We start from the raw sequence: 13,433 nt of genomic DNA on the forward strand, positions 1-13,433 counted from the left end.
TTTTAAAAAGAAATTGTTATTTTATTTATTTACATTTCAAATGTTACTCCCCTTCCCAGTTTCCCCTCTGCAAATCCCTCTCCCATCACCCCTCTCTCCTGCTTCTGTGAGAGTGCTCACCCACCATACACTGTCATTTTCAAATGAATATAAAATACTCATTTCATTTTTTTCTATCAAATTCGACTTTCCACTTCAGTTGAGAGGACATTTCTCTTTCTGGTTGACAGTTAGTATGGAATATTCAATTATAAATACCTAACAGTTTTTCTCTTTTCCTACAACATGTGGAGAAAATGAAAATGCTTTCTACTTAAATATAATGTGATGTAGCCCGTTGTGTGACAGCTCTAATAGTAAGTAGACCTGCACACTGAGAGACTAAATGAGTTGAGATCACTTTTTAAACATAACAAACTTTAAGAGATGATTTGTAAACACAGTACTCAAATATCAAAGATCTATAATTGAACTGAGAAAGTTGGTATTTTAATTTAATGCAGTGTAGCCTCAGCCTCCAGACTCAATATATGTTGAGGAAACTTTAATCTAATTACAACATAAGTCTCCCAAATAATGTTACTTGAATCGTAAAGGCTACTACTTGGAGAAAACACAATGAAAACATTAATCACGTACATTTATCTATGTGTTCACAAATGTCGCACTATGATTTTAATAGTAGGTATTATTTGTCTATGTGGTAGGTAGAGGTTATCTATATAAGCATGGTTTTGGAACGGGGCACAATGAAGTCCCGATTTTCTAACTTAATTACTCTTATTTAATCATTAAGCTCTTCTTGATTTTGGGAGCAGGAAGCGGACTTGAGAGCACTTCCTACCGACTGTGCATTCTGATTCTGCAGCTTTAGTGAGTAGCCCTGTAGTATGGTACGCGGTTTGATCAATCAGATAGGGAGGCAAATTCTTCCTTGGCTGACATACCCTCATGCCATGGTCTTGGAAATATTTTCCAGAGACTTAGTTTTCTGAGCTGCAAAGTGGGGTGACAGCAGCTCTCAGAAGATTTTAATTAGGATTAAATGACATAAGAGACACAGACTGGACATTGGTCCTCCTCCCCGACACCCCTCCGCAATCCTAGCACATCAGGACCTTAACTTGCCTCCCAAGGCTTCTCTTACTCCAAGCCTTGTGAGCTCTTGACAAGAATTGTACCCAGTGCTGTTAATCAGGTAACAAAAGGGACTGACCCAGGAAGTGATACAGGCTCTAGTCCTGGCTCACAGAGCCTCAGCCCTTCATGGAACCCCACTTATTGACAGCAGCCAGACACTGACGAGGTCATAAAAGCAACATTTAATTTACAATAGCCCATTCGTCTACTGCAGGTGTGAATGATCAGAAATGACACTTTATGGGACAGCACCCACTTTCCTTGGCTTCTTAGAAATGGTGAAAACAACCAACAAGCTTACACCTGATGATGTGTGCACGACTCCAAGCCACATCCCATACGGCGCTGTTCCTTATCTCATCGAAAACAAGTCATTGATGGAACTAGGGAGGGCTATAGAATTTTAAGAGTCTGACTTCATTGACTACTTTGATCAAGACAGTGATGTGGGGTCGTAAAGCTCTGCAAGGAATCTTTCCTGATGGGTTTGAGCTGATTCTTCCTTCCTTTCCTGCCCCCCTAAGCCCTAGCAACTGCTCCAATTCGTGGCGTGGCTATGACCACAGCCAAACCACGATTTGAAGTTTAGAAACCTTTGTTTTGTTTCATTTCCATTTTATAAACCACCCCTCACTAGGATGGCCATAAAAAAGCCATAACAAAGTAAAACTAACCCTGACCATGACCGGACTTGGCTCCTTTAGCATTCTGCAGGTCCAGGTAGAACGAGTGCTGATGAGGTTTGCTAGCCTTTGAGTTCTGGAAGTGTTTCTGCCCTTCCGACTACTCTCTTGGCATATCTGACCCTGAGCAGAGAAGACACAGCTGTCAAAGTGTGGTCTTAAGAGCTCTGGGCAGAGGCAAGCCTCCCCCAGGTGGATGCTGTTTGACCTCTGTATCAATGTGCATGGCACAAGACTGCTTTGTTTGTGATGCTGGGGTGGGTTGACAGATACACTGTCTCTTCTCCACAGCTACTCTGATGATTGTTCTCTTTTTTTTAATAAGAACTGAGAAGTGTGGGTGGCCTACGATGGTATTTTGCTCAAACTAATTTATGAGCTATAAAAGCTTGCACATGCTGTTTTACATTTTCATCTTAAAAATCACTTTATTAAGTAATCCTTATAGCATGAAGTATATAAATTTAAAGTCCTACATGAAGCAAACAAGCAGAAGTCCTGGGTGACAGAATGACTCTATACTTACTCTTGGCCCAATGGGACCTTTAGGGCCTACAATTCCAACAATGCCAGCATCCCCCTCGGGACCCTAAGGAACACAATGAAAAACAGAAAGCCTGCTTTAGCCTTCTATAAATATTTTACAAATGAAGAGTCTTATGGCAATCTATAATGTTCAAGAATAGCTCTTAAAACGGGAACAAAAGACAATTGTATAAGAAAATTGACGGGATATAAGATTATAGAAATGTTTTATTAATGTGTGTGCGTGTGTGTACGTGGTTGTTTGTGTGTGTGATACCTGTGTGTGCGTGTGAGAGTGGATGTGTGTGTGGAGGGTTAGAGGACAGGCACTGCGCTCCACTGTGTTTTTTGCAGGGTCTTTCTTGCTGCATATGCCGGCCTTGCTGGCCCACAGTTGAGCCTCCAATCACTGGCCCCCATCTGCCCCCAGTGGGTGCTGGGATGAAAACAGCCAAAGCTTCTGGCACTGAAGGCCGGAACCGAAGTCTTCATGCTTAGATGGCAAGTGCTTTACTCAATGAGCCTGCTCTCCACCTGTATTTAAAACTTTTTTTCCAGACAAGGTCTTATATATCCCAGGCTTGCCTTGAACGTTAATTCCCTCCCCCCAACCTCACTAGGTTCCGAAATTAGACAGGCTTTGAAATTAACATTTTTCAAAACTCAAATGTATGGGTATACCAACAAGAATTTTAAAGATTAAAGAAAGGCTCGAGTCACAGACTATTGATTACTTAAACCCCTCTTTTTCCGAGATACGTGTAAGACTACCAAAACATATATAAACATACTCTGGGGCCTGGGAATCCCTGGAAACCTGTCAAACCTTGATCACCATGTTCCCCCTGCAAGGCAAACAGACAGGACAACCGTTATTGGACAGTGGTGGCCTGGTTTGTGGAGTGAGTGAGTGGTGGCTTCAGAGCTGACACATACAGGCTGCCCTTTCAGACCAGGCGCTCCACGGAGTCCTTGGTCGCCTGGTGTTCCTCGGTGACCTCTTTGACCCGGAACTCCAGGCTGACCAGGTAGCCCTTGTTCACCCTGCAGGCCAGACAAAGAAAGGTGGTTGGGACCTCAGAATCTATAAATATACTAATGAAATACATCCATCCATACATATAAATATATCTATTGAGGTTTTTAGAATAGCACAAGGCATTGGGAATGGCAAATATATCATTCTCATCCTTTTCACCATTTACCACACATAAAATATTATTATAATAAATAAAAGGTACAGCCATAAGTAAAGAAAATTCCAGGGGTTGGGGAATCTGCCCGTGGGAAGAAGAGGGAAGGGGTGAGCCTATGAAATGCATATGGGAAGGCTCAGAGAAAACGGGGGAAGGTTTGGCGCATAGAAAGCGTTATGAGACAGAGAACATGCTTTGTACATAAGTGACCATTTTGATGTTTTCTTGTCTTCCAGAGAGCACTCAGCTACACAGAACTGGGAAGCAAGCGGTTCCTGAGGGACGGACCCGATTTTACCACAATTAGCATTCCAGTCCTACCAACCTCGGCAGCGGGTGGCTCTAGTATCAGGATTAGTGAACCGTGGTTACATACAGCTTTAGAGGAAGAAGTTTAGTTGAGATAGTATGCATCTGGCACTAAACTCCATTTCTCTAATTGTAGAAGGAAGATGACAGAGAAGGAGAACCCAAACCCAGCGAGAAAGGAACATTTTAGAAATGCTTCTAGCGCTTGGTGAGTGAGCTCTGCCTGGTAGTTGTGAGTCAAACACAGGATAGTTTGGAAGTCCCACCAGTTGCATGACTAGTAGCTACCACAGGAAACAGAGACATGTAGGCCACATATGTTCCTTTTTCCTAATGTGGTTTTACTATTAGCCAGATGAAGACAGACTCAGCTGTGACATAGTCAGTATACACGGGGTCCTGACACACAGGGGGAAAGTACCTTTGGGCCTGGAGCACCAGGGCTTCCTGGAGGGCCTGATGCGCCTTTTCCTCCTTGAGGACCTGGGGATCCAGCCAGTCCTGTTCTCCCTGGGCTGCCTGGCACGCCCTAAACAACAGACAAGGAATGAAAACTAGCACATTTGGAGAAAGCCAGCATAGAGGCTTAATAAATATAGAAAGGAGTGTGTTTCTAGAGGCTGCTGGTGACGTAATGCCCAGATTTGAGAGTTATGCTTTCCCTCAGGAGTGAAACAATAAAGAAGAGTTTGGAAGACTCATTACTCACATGAAATATCTAATTATAGTTAATAAGACCTTAGGCTTTTAAAACAGAGACTATAAAGCAACACCAAGTTCCTCTTGATTTACATAAGCAGGCTGTGCTGTATGCTTTGACCTGTTTTAATTTAAGGATGCGTACTTTGCTGTGCATAGCAACTCTTACAGAAGAATGTCTGTCTCATCACAAAGAATTCTCTATTTCTCAATTGCACAATTCTAGAAAATCCAGTAAAATAGTTATGAAAATAAAGATAAACAGGCAAATATTAAATACATAAAACCAAATCCTGAATCAAGGTTGGCCGTCTATGTCTGTCAAGCCAAATGCAGGCATTTAGCTCTTGTTGTATGGATTATAACACAACCATAGTTTTCACATTTAATTATAGGAAAATCAAAATAATAACAATAATTTAAAATGTGAAGAGTATATGAGATTAAAGCTTTAGTAAATATGAATAAAGTTTTATTGAGACCCAGCCACACTCATTCCTTAATGTATTGGTCCTGGCTTCACTTGGGCAGTGGCAGAGCTGGGGAGCCATGGCAGAGATGGTGGCACTTTTTCTGTTTGCTAAAAGCAGATTGGAGCAAGGCAGAGTTTCAAATGGGACATACATGATCTTCCTGTAAATATTTATTTCTTGTCTTTATTATTGGAACATATATACTGTGTCAAAATAAGAAAGGCGAACGTTGAATGTCATGATTTATAGATGCAGCAGAATGTGGATTTTTTTAGCAAATTAAATGACAAACTCTTGTATTTATTATGTTCTGAAACCATATCTATCACTAAAACTACATTCACTCCACAATATCAGACCAAGGACATATTTCAACTTTATATGAATGCAACAGATAGGAAATTAGAAAAATTTAAAAAAGGAATGTCTTATCATAGAAGAAGCACACACACACACACACACACACACACACACACACACATCTTTTAAAGAAGGATGAAATAAAATAAGGCTTTCATTTGTCAGCTCAGTAAAGAATTAACCTTGTTTCTGATGACTGAATTCCATCGTGTAGCAAAAAACTTGTTCAAGTTTGTTTAGCCTTTTGGTAAGGATATTGTTTGAAATGTTGACATTTTGATAGAATCAACAGTTCAAGGCTATAGAAAATGGTTTTAAAGTGGTTTTCTTACTCTTGGTAAGCCAACCGAAGTTTGTAGTATTGATAAATTGCTCATTCCAGGAGTCCACGCTGAGTTTGAGATGATGGAGTAGTTAACCATAGGCTGTGGGTGGCTGCAAGGAAGACTACTGTCAGGGAAGTTAGCAAGAACCAGATTAACACAGCCTGAAGTGGAACCTTCTGAGAGCTGACAGAACTGACAGCTGTGACAGACAAACAGACAAAGAGCTGCTGGACAAACGTCAAAGCTTGGGAAATTCTGATGTTTAAAGCTATAAATATTCACTGCATTATTTATTGTCAGGGAACCTGAGGTAACTATTTGAATATAATATATATATTATCCAACTTGTGTGTCAACAGTGAATTCCATTGGCTTTTGTGGATTTAATCTTCTTTGGTTCTATAAAGTTTTTAATCAAAAATGAGGGATGGGATATCTTGACTTGTCCAGTTACACAATATTCAGTGGCTTGGGACTAAGTACAGCAGAGTTGAAGGATTTTGAGATGAGACAAAAACTTTCCTAAATGAAAGAAACATCCCTCAATACAAAAGGACAGTAAATAAGTAGTAGATATATCTGAAATCTTCCCAAAGTAAAGAAAGTCATCTAAAGACAGAAATTACGTGGGACAAAGCTCAGAGAGTCAGCGGCTTGCTAGACACACCTGGCCCTAAACCAGGTGGTGTGGGCTGCACCTAGAATCCCATACTCAGGAGGTGGAAGAAGATTGGGAGTTTAAGGTAATCCTTGATGACAAAGTGCATTTGAGGTTAGCCTTAGGATATGTAAGACCCCTATCTCAAAAAACAAAACAAAGCAAAGCAAAGCAAAACAAAACAAAGCAAAACAAAAACAAAACAATTCGATATTGCTGTAGACTTCACAATGCTTATTAGTTAATGAAACTCAAAATAACACAGGTGAACAGTGACTTTATGTGTAACACACACTGTAGTTATTTCAAAACCAAATCCCATGCAACACTAGGAGCCTTATACTCTCCTGTACTGTCAAAAATTAAGACAAAAGTGAGACCTCTGTCAGATTTCCTGGTCTCAGTTTCAGGTGCATATTTTAGACGCGGGTGGAAGAGGATTCTGTTTTTCTCAGTCTATTGGTACAGTTGAGGAGTTTCCACATAACTTTCAATTGGAAATGATTAGTCTACAATGTAATGGCATGGTACAAGACAAATATCAAGGGAACAATCTAATGGAATTCTACAAATTCCTTCCATGCACTGACTATGTTCAATTAAGATCATATGCTCATAAATTGTGGACTTGGAAGTTCCTATCTCTGTGTAAAGAATGTACACAGATGGAATATGTGAAATATGCAGAATCCCAACACAGGGCAGTTTAACAGATGAGCAAAAACATTAAAAAAATAAAAGTACAAAATGCCAATAGGGAACTGCAGTGAGCTACACTGTCGTCTGCCCAAAAGGATCGCGCTTTCTCCATTTTTCTTACAAGTAGATATTATTACAAAAATCGTACTCAATTGTTATATGTTCACTTAATTAATGAATAGAATTATGTGACACATGTCATTTTGCCATACAAATTCCTAAGCAAAACTCTCAGTTCCCTTATTTTCTACTGGTTCTTACTAAATCTGCTAAATTCTCCCTTGCTACTGTTTGAGTGTGTTCCTAGGATACTGATTCATGTTATCCAACGGTTCTCTCATGCATCCAACAAGGATTTTCAAAATATCAACTATTGTAAGGAAGATACCTCTAAGGAATATGCACATAAATATATTCTTTGTCTCTTACATAGAGTTTAAAATTTGTGTGTGTGTGTGTATGTGTGTGTGTATGTGTGTGTGTGTGTCTGTGTGTGTGTGTGTATGTGTGTGTGTGTGTATGTGTGTGTGTGTGTCTGTGTGTGTGTGTGCATGTGTGTGTGTGTCTGTGTATGTGTGTCTGTGTATGTGTGTGTGTGTATGTGTATGTGTGTGTGTGTATGTGTGTGTGTATGTGTGTGTGTGTGTGTATGTGTGTGTGTATGTGTGTGTGTGTGTGTGTGTATGTGTATGTGTGTGTGTGTGTGTGTGTGTGTACCCACAGAGGTCAGACAAGGGTGCTCAATGTCCTGGAGCTGAAGTTACAGGGTATCGTGAGTTGCTGGATGTAGCGAGTAGAAAATTAATTCTGGTCCATTGCAAGAGCAGCTAGGATAGCAAGCACTCCTAACTGCTGAGCCATTTTTCCAGTACCTAGTACCTATCTATCTTCTTAAAGGTACCTCTAATAAGTAGATTTTTCATAACTACAAAAGACTCACTTAAGTGTTAATAAACTATGCCCAGTGCTTAACCACAGGTGGCTATAGCACATAATTCATTGTCATGAAAAGTCCTATGGCTGGACTTTGAAACCTTTCTGTCCTTACCTACACTCACTATTTTATCTTCCATCATTTCTTTATATCAGTGGAGCCCAATATTTGAGGAACCATTATGAATGAGAAACCTTTATAGAGGGAGGAAAAGAGGAAAGAAGAGAGGAATGGTGGTGAAGGAGGTGGGAAAAAGAGAGAGAAGGAAGTATAAAGTGAGGAGATAGTGATAGCTAGTCTATCATCTCTCTCTCTCTCTCTCTCTCTCTCTCTCTCTCTCTCTAACTGGAAATCTCCACATTGTTAAGTTCAGATGTAGATGCTATAGCTCTTCCATATTGTAAGTACTTCACTTTATCCTAGATATATTAGGTTGTCCTACTTGTCTTCCATTGCTTCCCTCTCTGTTTCTCACTGACTTAATGTGTTCTGTGAGACTATACTTCTGGGATAATTTTCTATATGAATTATGAGAACTCTGAGGGGATAAGATAATTCCTTTTAGAGTTCACCCATGCAAATGAAAGCACATCCCATAAGCGGCACTTGAGACTTCAGGAAAGTTCAAAATTGACCAAAGAAGACTTAGGTGTTGTGTTAGTGACTGAATATCTGAAGGGATAATGAGCTTACAGGAAAGGGACATTCTGAAAGAGAAGTTTAAGCTGGATATGGTGCTATATGTCTGTAATCCCAGTAGCTAGGATGCTGAGGTAGGAAGGTCATAAGTTCAAGTTCAACTTGGGCTACATAGTGACTTTGAAGCCAACATGGGTCACACATGAGACCTGGTCTCAAAAAAAGAAAAATCCCACTATCAATAAAACAACATTCAATGTACCTAACTATCCAATCACCCTCTACAATCAACCAACTAATCAAGAAACAACAAAATTCCAATGGAAAGCATCGTCTCACATTTAGGGAAAACTCATCAGCTAGAAGACCTAAAGACAATACAATGACCTACAGAATCTTTAAAAGGTCATGTATAAAAGCTGGAAGGAAATATAGGTAAGGAAGGGAGAACAAAACAAAGCAATTATTCTTTTTTTTTTTTTTAAAGATTTATTTATTTATTATATGTAAGTACACTGTAGCTGTCTTCAGACACTCCAGAAGAGGGCGCCAGATCTCGTTACGGATGGTTGTGAGCCACCATGTAGTTGCTGGGATTTGAACTCTGGACCTTCGGAAGAGCAGTCGGGTGCTCTTACCCACTGAGCCATCTCACCAGCCCCAAAGCAATTATTCTTAGACCAGCAAAGTAACTTTATAGTTAAAACTGGCTAAAAAAATGTGTGAATACAAATCATTAGGATGATGATGACGATAGAATAGGTTATCATGCAAGCTTGTGAGCTACCTTTCCCCAGATGTCACAGGAGACGAGCCATATGAGTTCACTGTACCAGATGTAGGCTAGGCTCACGGTCCCACAATCCCCAAACAGTATCACATCACCTCCATCATAATTCTAGGTAATTTTCAAGAACATTATTTTCCTAGTAGAAATGGCACATGCTCTTCTGCCAAGAAACGTAAAACAGACCTGTAGACACTGTTGAACAGCCTTGAGGCCAAGAGATGATTTAGGCTGTGGGTGTCATCATGAGGAACCTCGTTCAGGTTACAAGGAAAGCTAATTTTGTGGGAGTTATCAGACACCCAGCCCAGCCTAATGAACATACTGCAAGTCATTTACCATCCACGTTGGTTTCTTAGAGAGAAACTCGAGGACAGCAGCAGAGTGTTCTGTACCAAGTTCTAAGAGTATTTCAGACAAGTAAAGAACAAACATTTTTTATTAGGGATACACAGATGGATGGTTAATTTTGTTTTCAAGAGAAACAGATGCTAATTCCAGGCATTCTGTCTAGTGGTTTCCAAAGGATTATTTGCTTCAAACAATTGAGCAAAGGGTTGTAAAATAATACAGAGAAATTTTACAAACAAGTAAAACCACAATAATTATTCATTTTGCAAAGAGATGGTGATATCAATGAATAGCTTACCTGAATCTTAGAAGGTTAATTTGGTGGCACATTCATGTATAAACTAGGAAATCTTTCCCACATTGACACCCAGTATTCTCTAGTCAATTTATTATCATTTTTATAATTAAAAGGTACTATTCAATTATAAAATAGAAGGTTAATATAACAAAAAGAGTACATGATGTCTTGTGGCCAGGGAGTTCCATTATTCTCAGACAAAGGTGTCTCCCTACATAAACGAGTTTTGAGCCCTACAGGAGAGTGTTGCCAATTTTGACAGAACAGAAAGTGATTAACCTAAATCTCAAGGGTAAAAGGTCCAGGATCCTATGAGTAAGAAACGAATGTGTGTCATATTGTGGGTGCTTTCTGTCCCTGTGCACTTCCCATGCCTCAGAAACTGGCACCTGGACATATCTATTGTTTTGCCCACTTGGTGTAAATTCAGGAAGGAAGAGGGAAGTGTCTAAACCAAATGGAAAGACCCAGGAATGAAAAGATGGCTTTCCTGTAGACATTGAGAAGAAAAACAGATTCTGGAACTCACTTGTGCATAACAATAGAGCACAGCAGAGATGCTTCGTTCCTGCCCCCCTGGCCCTAGAGAGCTGTCTCACTGTCACTAGTACTCAACAAGCTATCTTGAGAAATCAGTGGTAAATAAAGTCTGTGAAATATGGGCAACAATAGAAAGACACATTACAAAGAGGCTCTGGGAGAGGCTGATGGCTTTAAAAGGGCATTGAGTGAGTTATAAACCTTCACGACACTCATTTCTTTTGATTTTTTTTCTTTTAGTCAAATGGAAAAAAACTTAAATGACATTAACATTGGATTTCCTATTAATTGATTTTTTCTTGAAAATTTCTAGGAAAACAGTATTTCCCCCTTTCTTGCCCTTTGTATTGCTATACATCTTCTATCTACATAGGGATATGTTCCTGTAGTTGTTTATGCTGTAAGAAGAAAACATAAATTAATTTATTTTCTGTAGCACAAAAATTTAGTGTAATGTGCCAAAGTTTCTATTTTAGGAAACATAGGTATGTAGTTTTTAAAGCCAGCACACGCAAGAGCCACAAACATAACACTATGCCTCAACTGCAGCAGTGAAAACCACTCCTGCTTCAGGAGAAGTTCTGGTTTTATTTGATGCTAAGCATATCCGTCCCAGGAAAGAAGTGGCTATTTAAAAATACTTGGGCTAGTAATTATGGGTAGTAATATGCACGGCTACAGCAAGTATAAGTTATGGCACATTTATAACATTGTGATGTAGTACTAGTCACAAGCAACACGGTCACGATTTATGAGTGAGCTGCTGAGAGGTAGTTTAAAAATCTCAACATATCAAAGCCAAGAGACCTAGAGTAGGCTGAGGCAAGTTGTCAGCAGGGAAGGATCACTGAGCTTGCTTTGTGGCTATTTCCAAGTCTATGAAACTAACCCTTCACTCAGATGCAACACATGTCAGCATTGTATTATTGGTCTACCTCCCAGCATCACCCAGCACTGTGCTGGCCCACCACTCAGCATCACCCAGCACTGTGTGGTCCACCTCCCAGCATCACCCAGCACTGTGCTGGCCCACATCCCAGCATCCCTTACAGATTTCCATTAGAACAAATGATGGTTTCTTAATCCTGAAAATTCTGAGCAGTGACCATGACACTATAGTACAGGGAACCTTGTGAAGTCCCCTCTACTTAGGTCTCAGCACACAATCACAGGACTACCAGAGACCAGAGAGGACTCATCTGTTCGTGGCTCTTACATGTGTCTTCCCTTTCACTGCTGTGAAGAAATCAATATAGACCTTTCTATATCAAAAGCAACTAACATATCTACATATCTCAGTCCATCCTCCACTAACCCTGTGAACAGGCCAACTCTTTACCAACTACGGACATTCTCCTTCTGGCTCCTCCTACTCAGCAGGCTCTTTTCATATCTGAATTCATCTGACCACAGTCAGGTTCACTATAACCTTTCCAGGGAGCCTTCCATACTCAATTCCTATATAGCCTGCCTCTCCCTTGATGCTTTATCACATAACTGCGTCTTTCCTTGCACTTAACAAGATTTGAAATTATTTATTGCATTTATTTCATTTATTTATTTATTTATTTCATTTATTTAATTTATTTATTTATTTATAGTATCCAACCATTATATCGATCCATATATCAATCCATAAATTCTGACTTTTGCTAAAGGTCAAATATTAAAACTTTGTCGCTGTTTTATGTGCAGTCCCCGAGGTCAGCTCTTGTCATTTTATTATTATATTCTATAACTCCTCATTTGTACCAGGCTCTGAACAATTATTTGTGTCCTAAAATAATGCTTTATTAAGTAATCATATTTATTAGTGCATAAGGACAATATTGTCTCAATAAGCCTAGACCATGTATTGGGTTCTTTATGTAAAATATTTCAGTTGATTATAGTAAAAATCATATAAATTAGGTATTGACATATTCACTTAATAGATGGTGTTTGGGATGATACTTAACACATGACACAGTTCCCACACAAAGGACCTAACAATGTGCAAGGTGCTGGGTATCCAACGATCAGAATGCAAGACCCCACTACACAAGAGTTTATTGTCTCAAGGAAAAACAATATAAACAGCTGACATCTAAATTAACCATGCTCTGCTGGACAAAGCACCCCGAGTATGTTGAAGTTCTGAGCAGACAGGACTCTGATTTAGAGTGCACACAGGAATAGGGCCTCACTGCAATTGTCGAACGAGCATCCTTGTAAAGAACAAGGTGCTCAAACTAGATTGCCGGGTTTTGAATTCTGGTTCCCGTGCTTGTTGACTGTGTGATCTTGGAGTTCTTAGTCTCTCTGAGTACCCCTTCCTCCTGGTAATCTGAAGGTAATAGCTATGTTGACCTCACAGAGATTAAATAACTTAATATATAATAAGCATCTGGGCTAGTGTCTGGTATGCAGTAAACATTGATAACTTAGATGTTACTATGCTTGAATGAACAGTATTCATGAAGAACAGGGTAGACTGTCAGGCTGACAGAGGCCAGATACAGAAAGAACACTATTCCACAGAGTATGAGCTGTATCTGATGGGGTGGGGTTCACTGAAGATTCAATGAGGAAACCTCTATCCTTCCGCGGATCTTTCACTTTGAGACTAATGAGCTGCCAAACAATCCAAGCACTGTCCTGGAAGACATCCTAATGAGCAGGAATCTGTCCAACGGAAGCAGCCACAAGAAAGGAGGGAGAAAGCTCTAATGAGATGGAGCCCTAACTGGATAAGCAAGTTGACGGGACTCTTTGAAAGTAGCTCTATCCACAGCAATAAGACAGCATGCTTAAATGAAAGGATTACAGCCTCTTCA

General features: G+C 39.8%; 1 protein-coding gene across 1 annotated transcript in view; it reads right to left on the minus strand.

The window, feature by feature from the left end:
• Window positions 1–13,433, minus strand: part of Col24a1 (collagen type XXIV alpha 1 chain) — a 264,200-nt gene that overhangs the window by 41,747 nt on the left and 209,020 nt on the right. The window contains exons 49-52 of the mRNA XM_085835446.1: window positions 4,275–4,382; window positions 3,285–3,392; window positions 3,140–3,193; window positions 2,350–2,412 (exon numbers count right to left, since the gene is read on the minus strand). Coding sequence (XP_085691572.1) covers window positions 2,350–2,412; window positions 3,140–3,193; window positions 3,285–3,392; window positions 4,275–4,382 — 333 coding nt within the window. The remainder of the gene's footprint in view (window positions 1–2,349; window positions 2,413–3,139; window positions 3,194–3,284; window positions 3,393–4,274; window positions 4,383–13,433) is intronic.

The sequence above is a fragment of the Mus caroli genome, unplaced genomic scaffold, assembly GCF_978045245.1.
Source record: "Mus caroli unplaced genomic scaffold, Mus_caroli_1 scaffold_3, whole genome shotgun sequence".
Taxonomy (NCBI): Eukaryota; Metazoa; Chordata; class Mammalia; order Rodentia; family Muridae; genus Mus; species Mus caroli.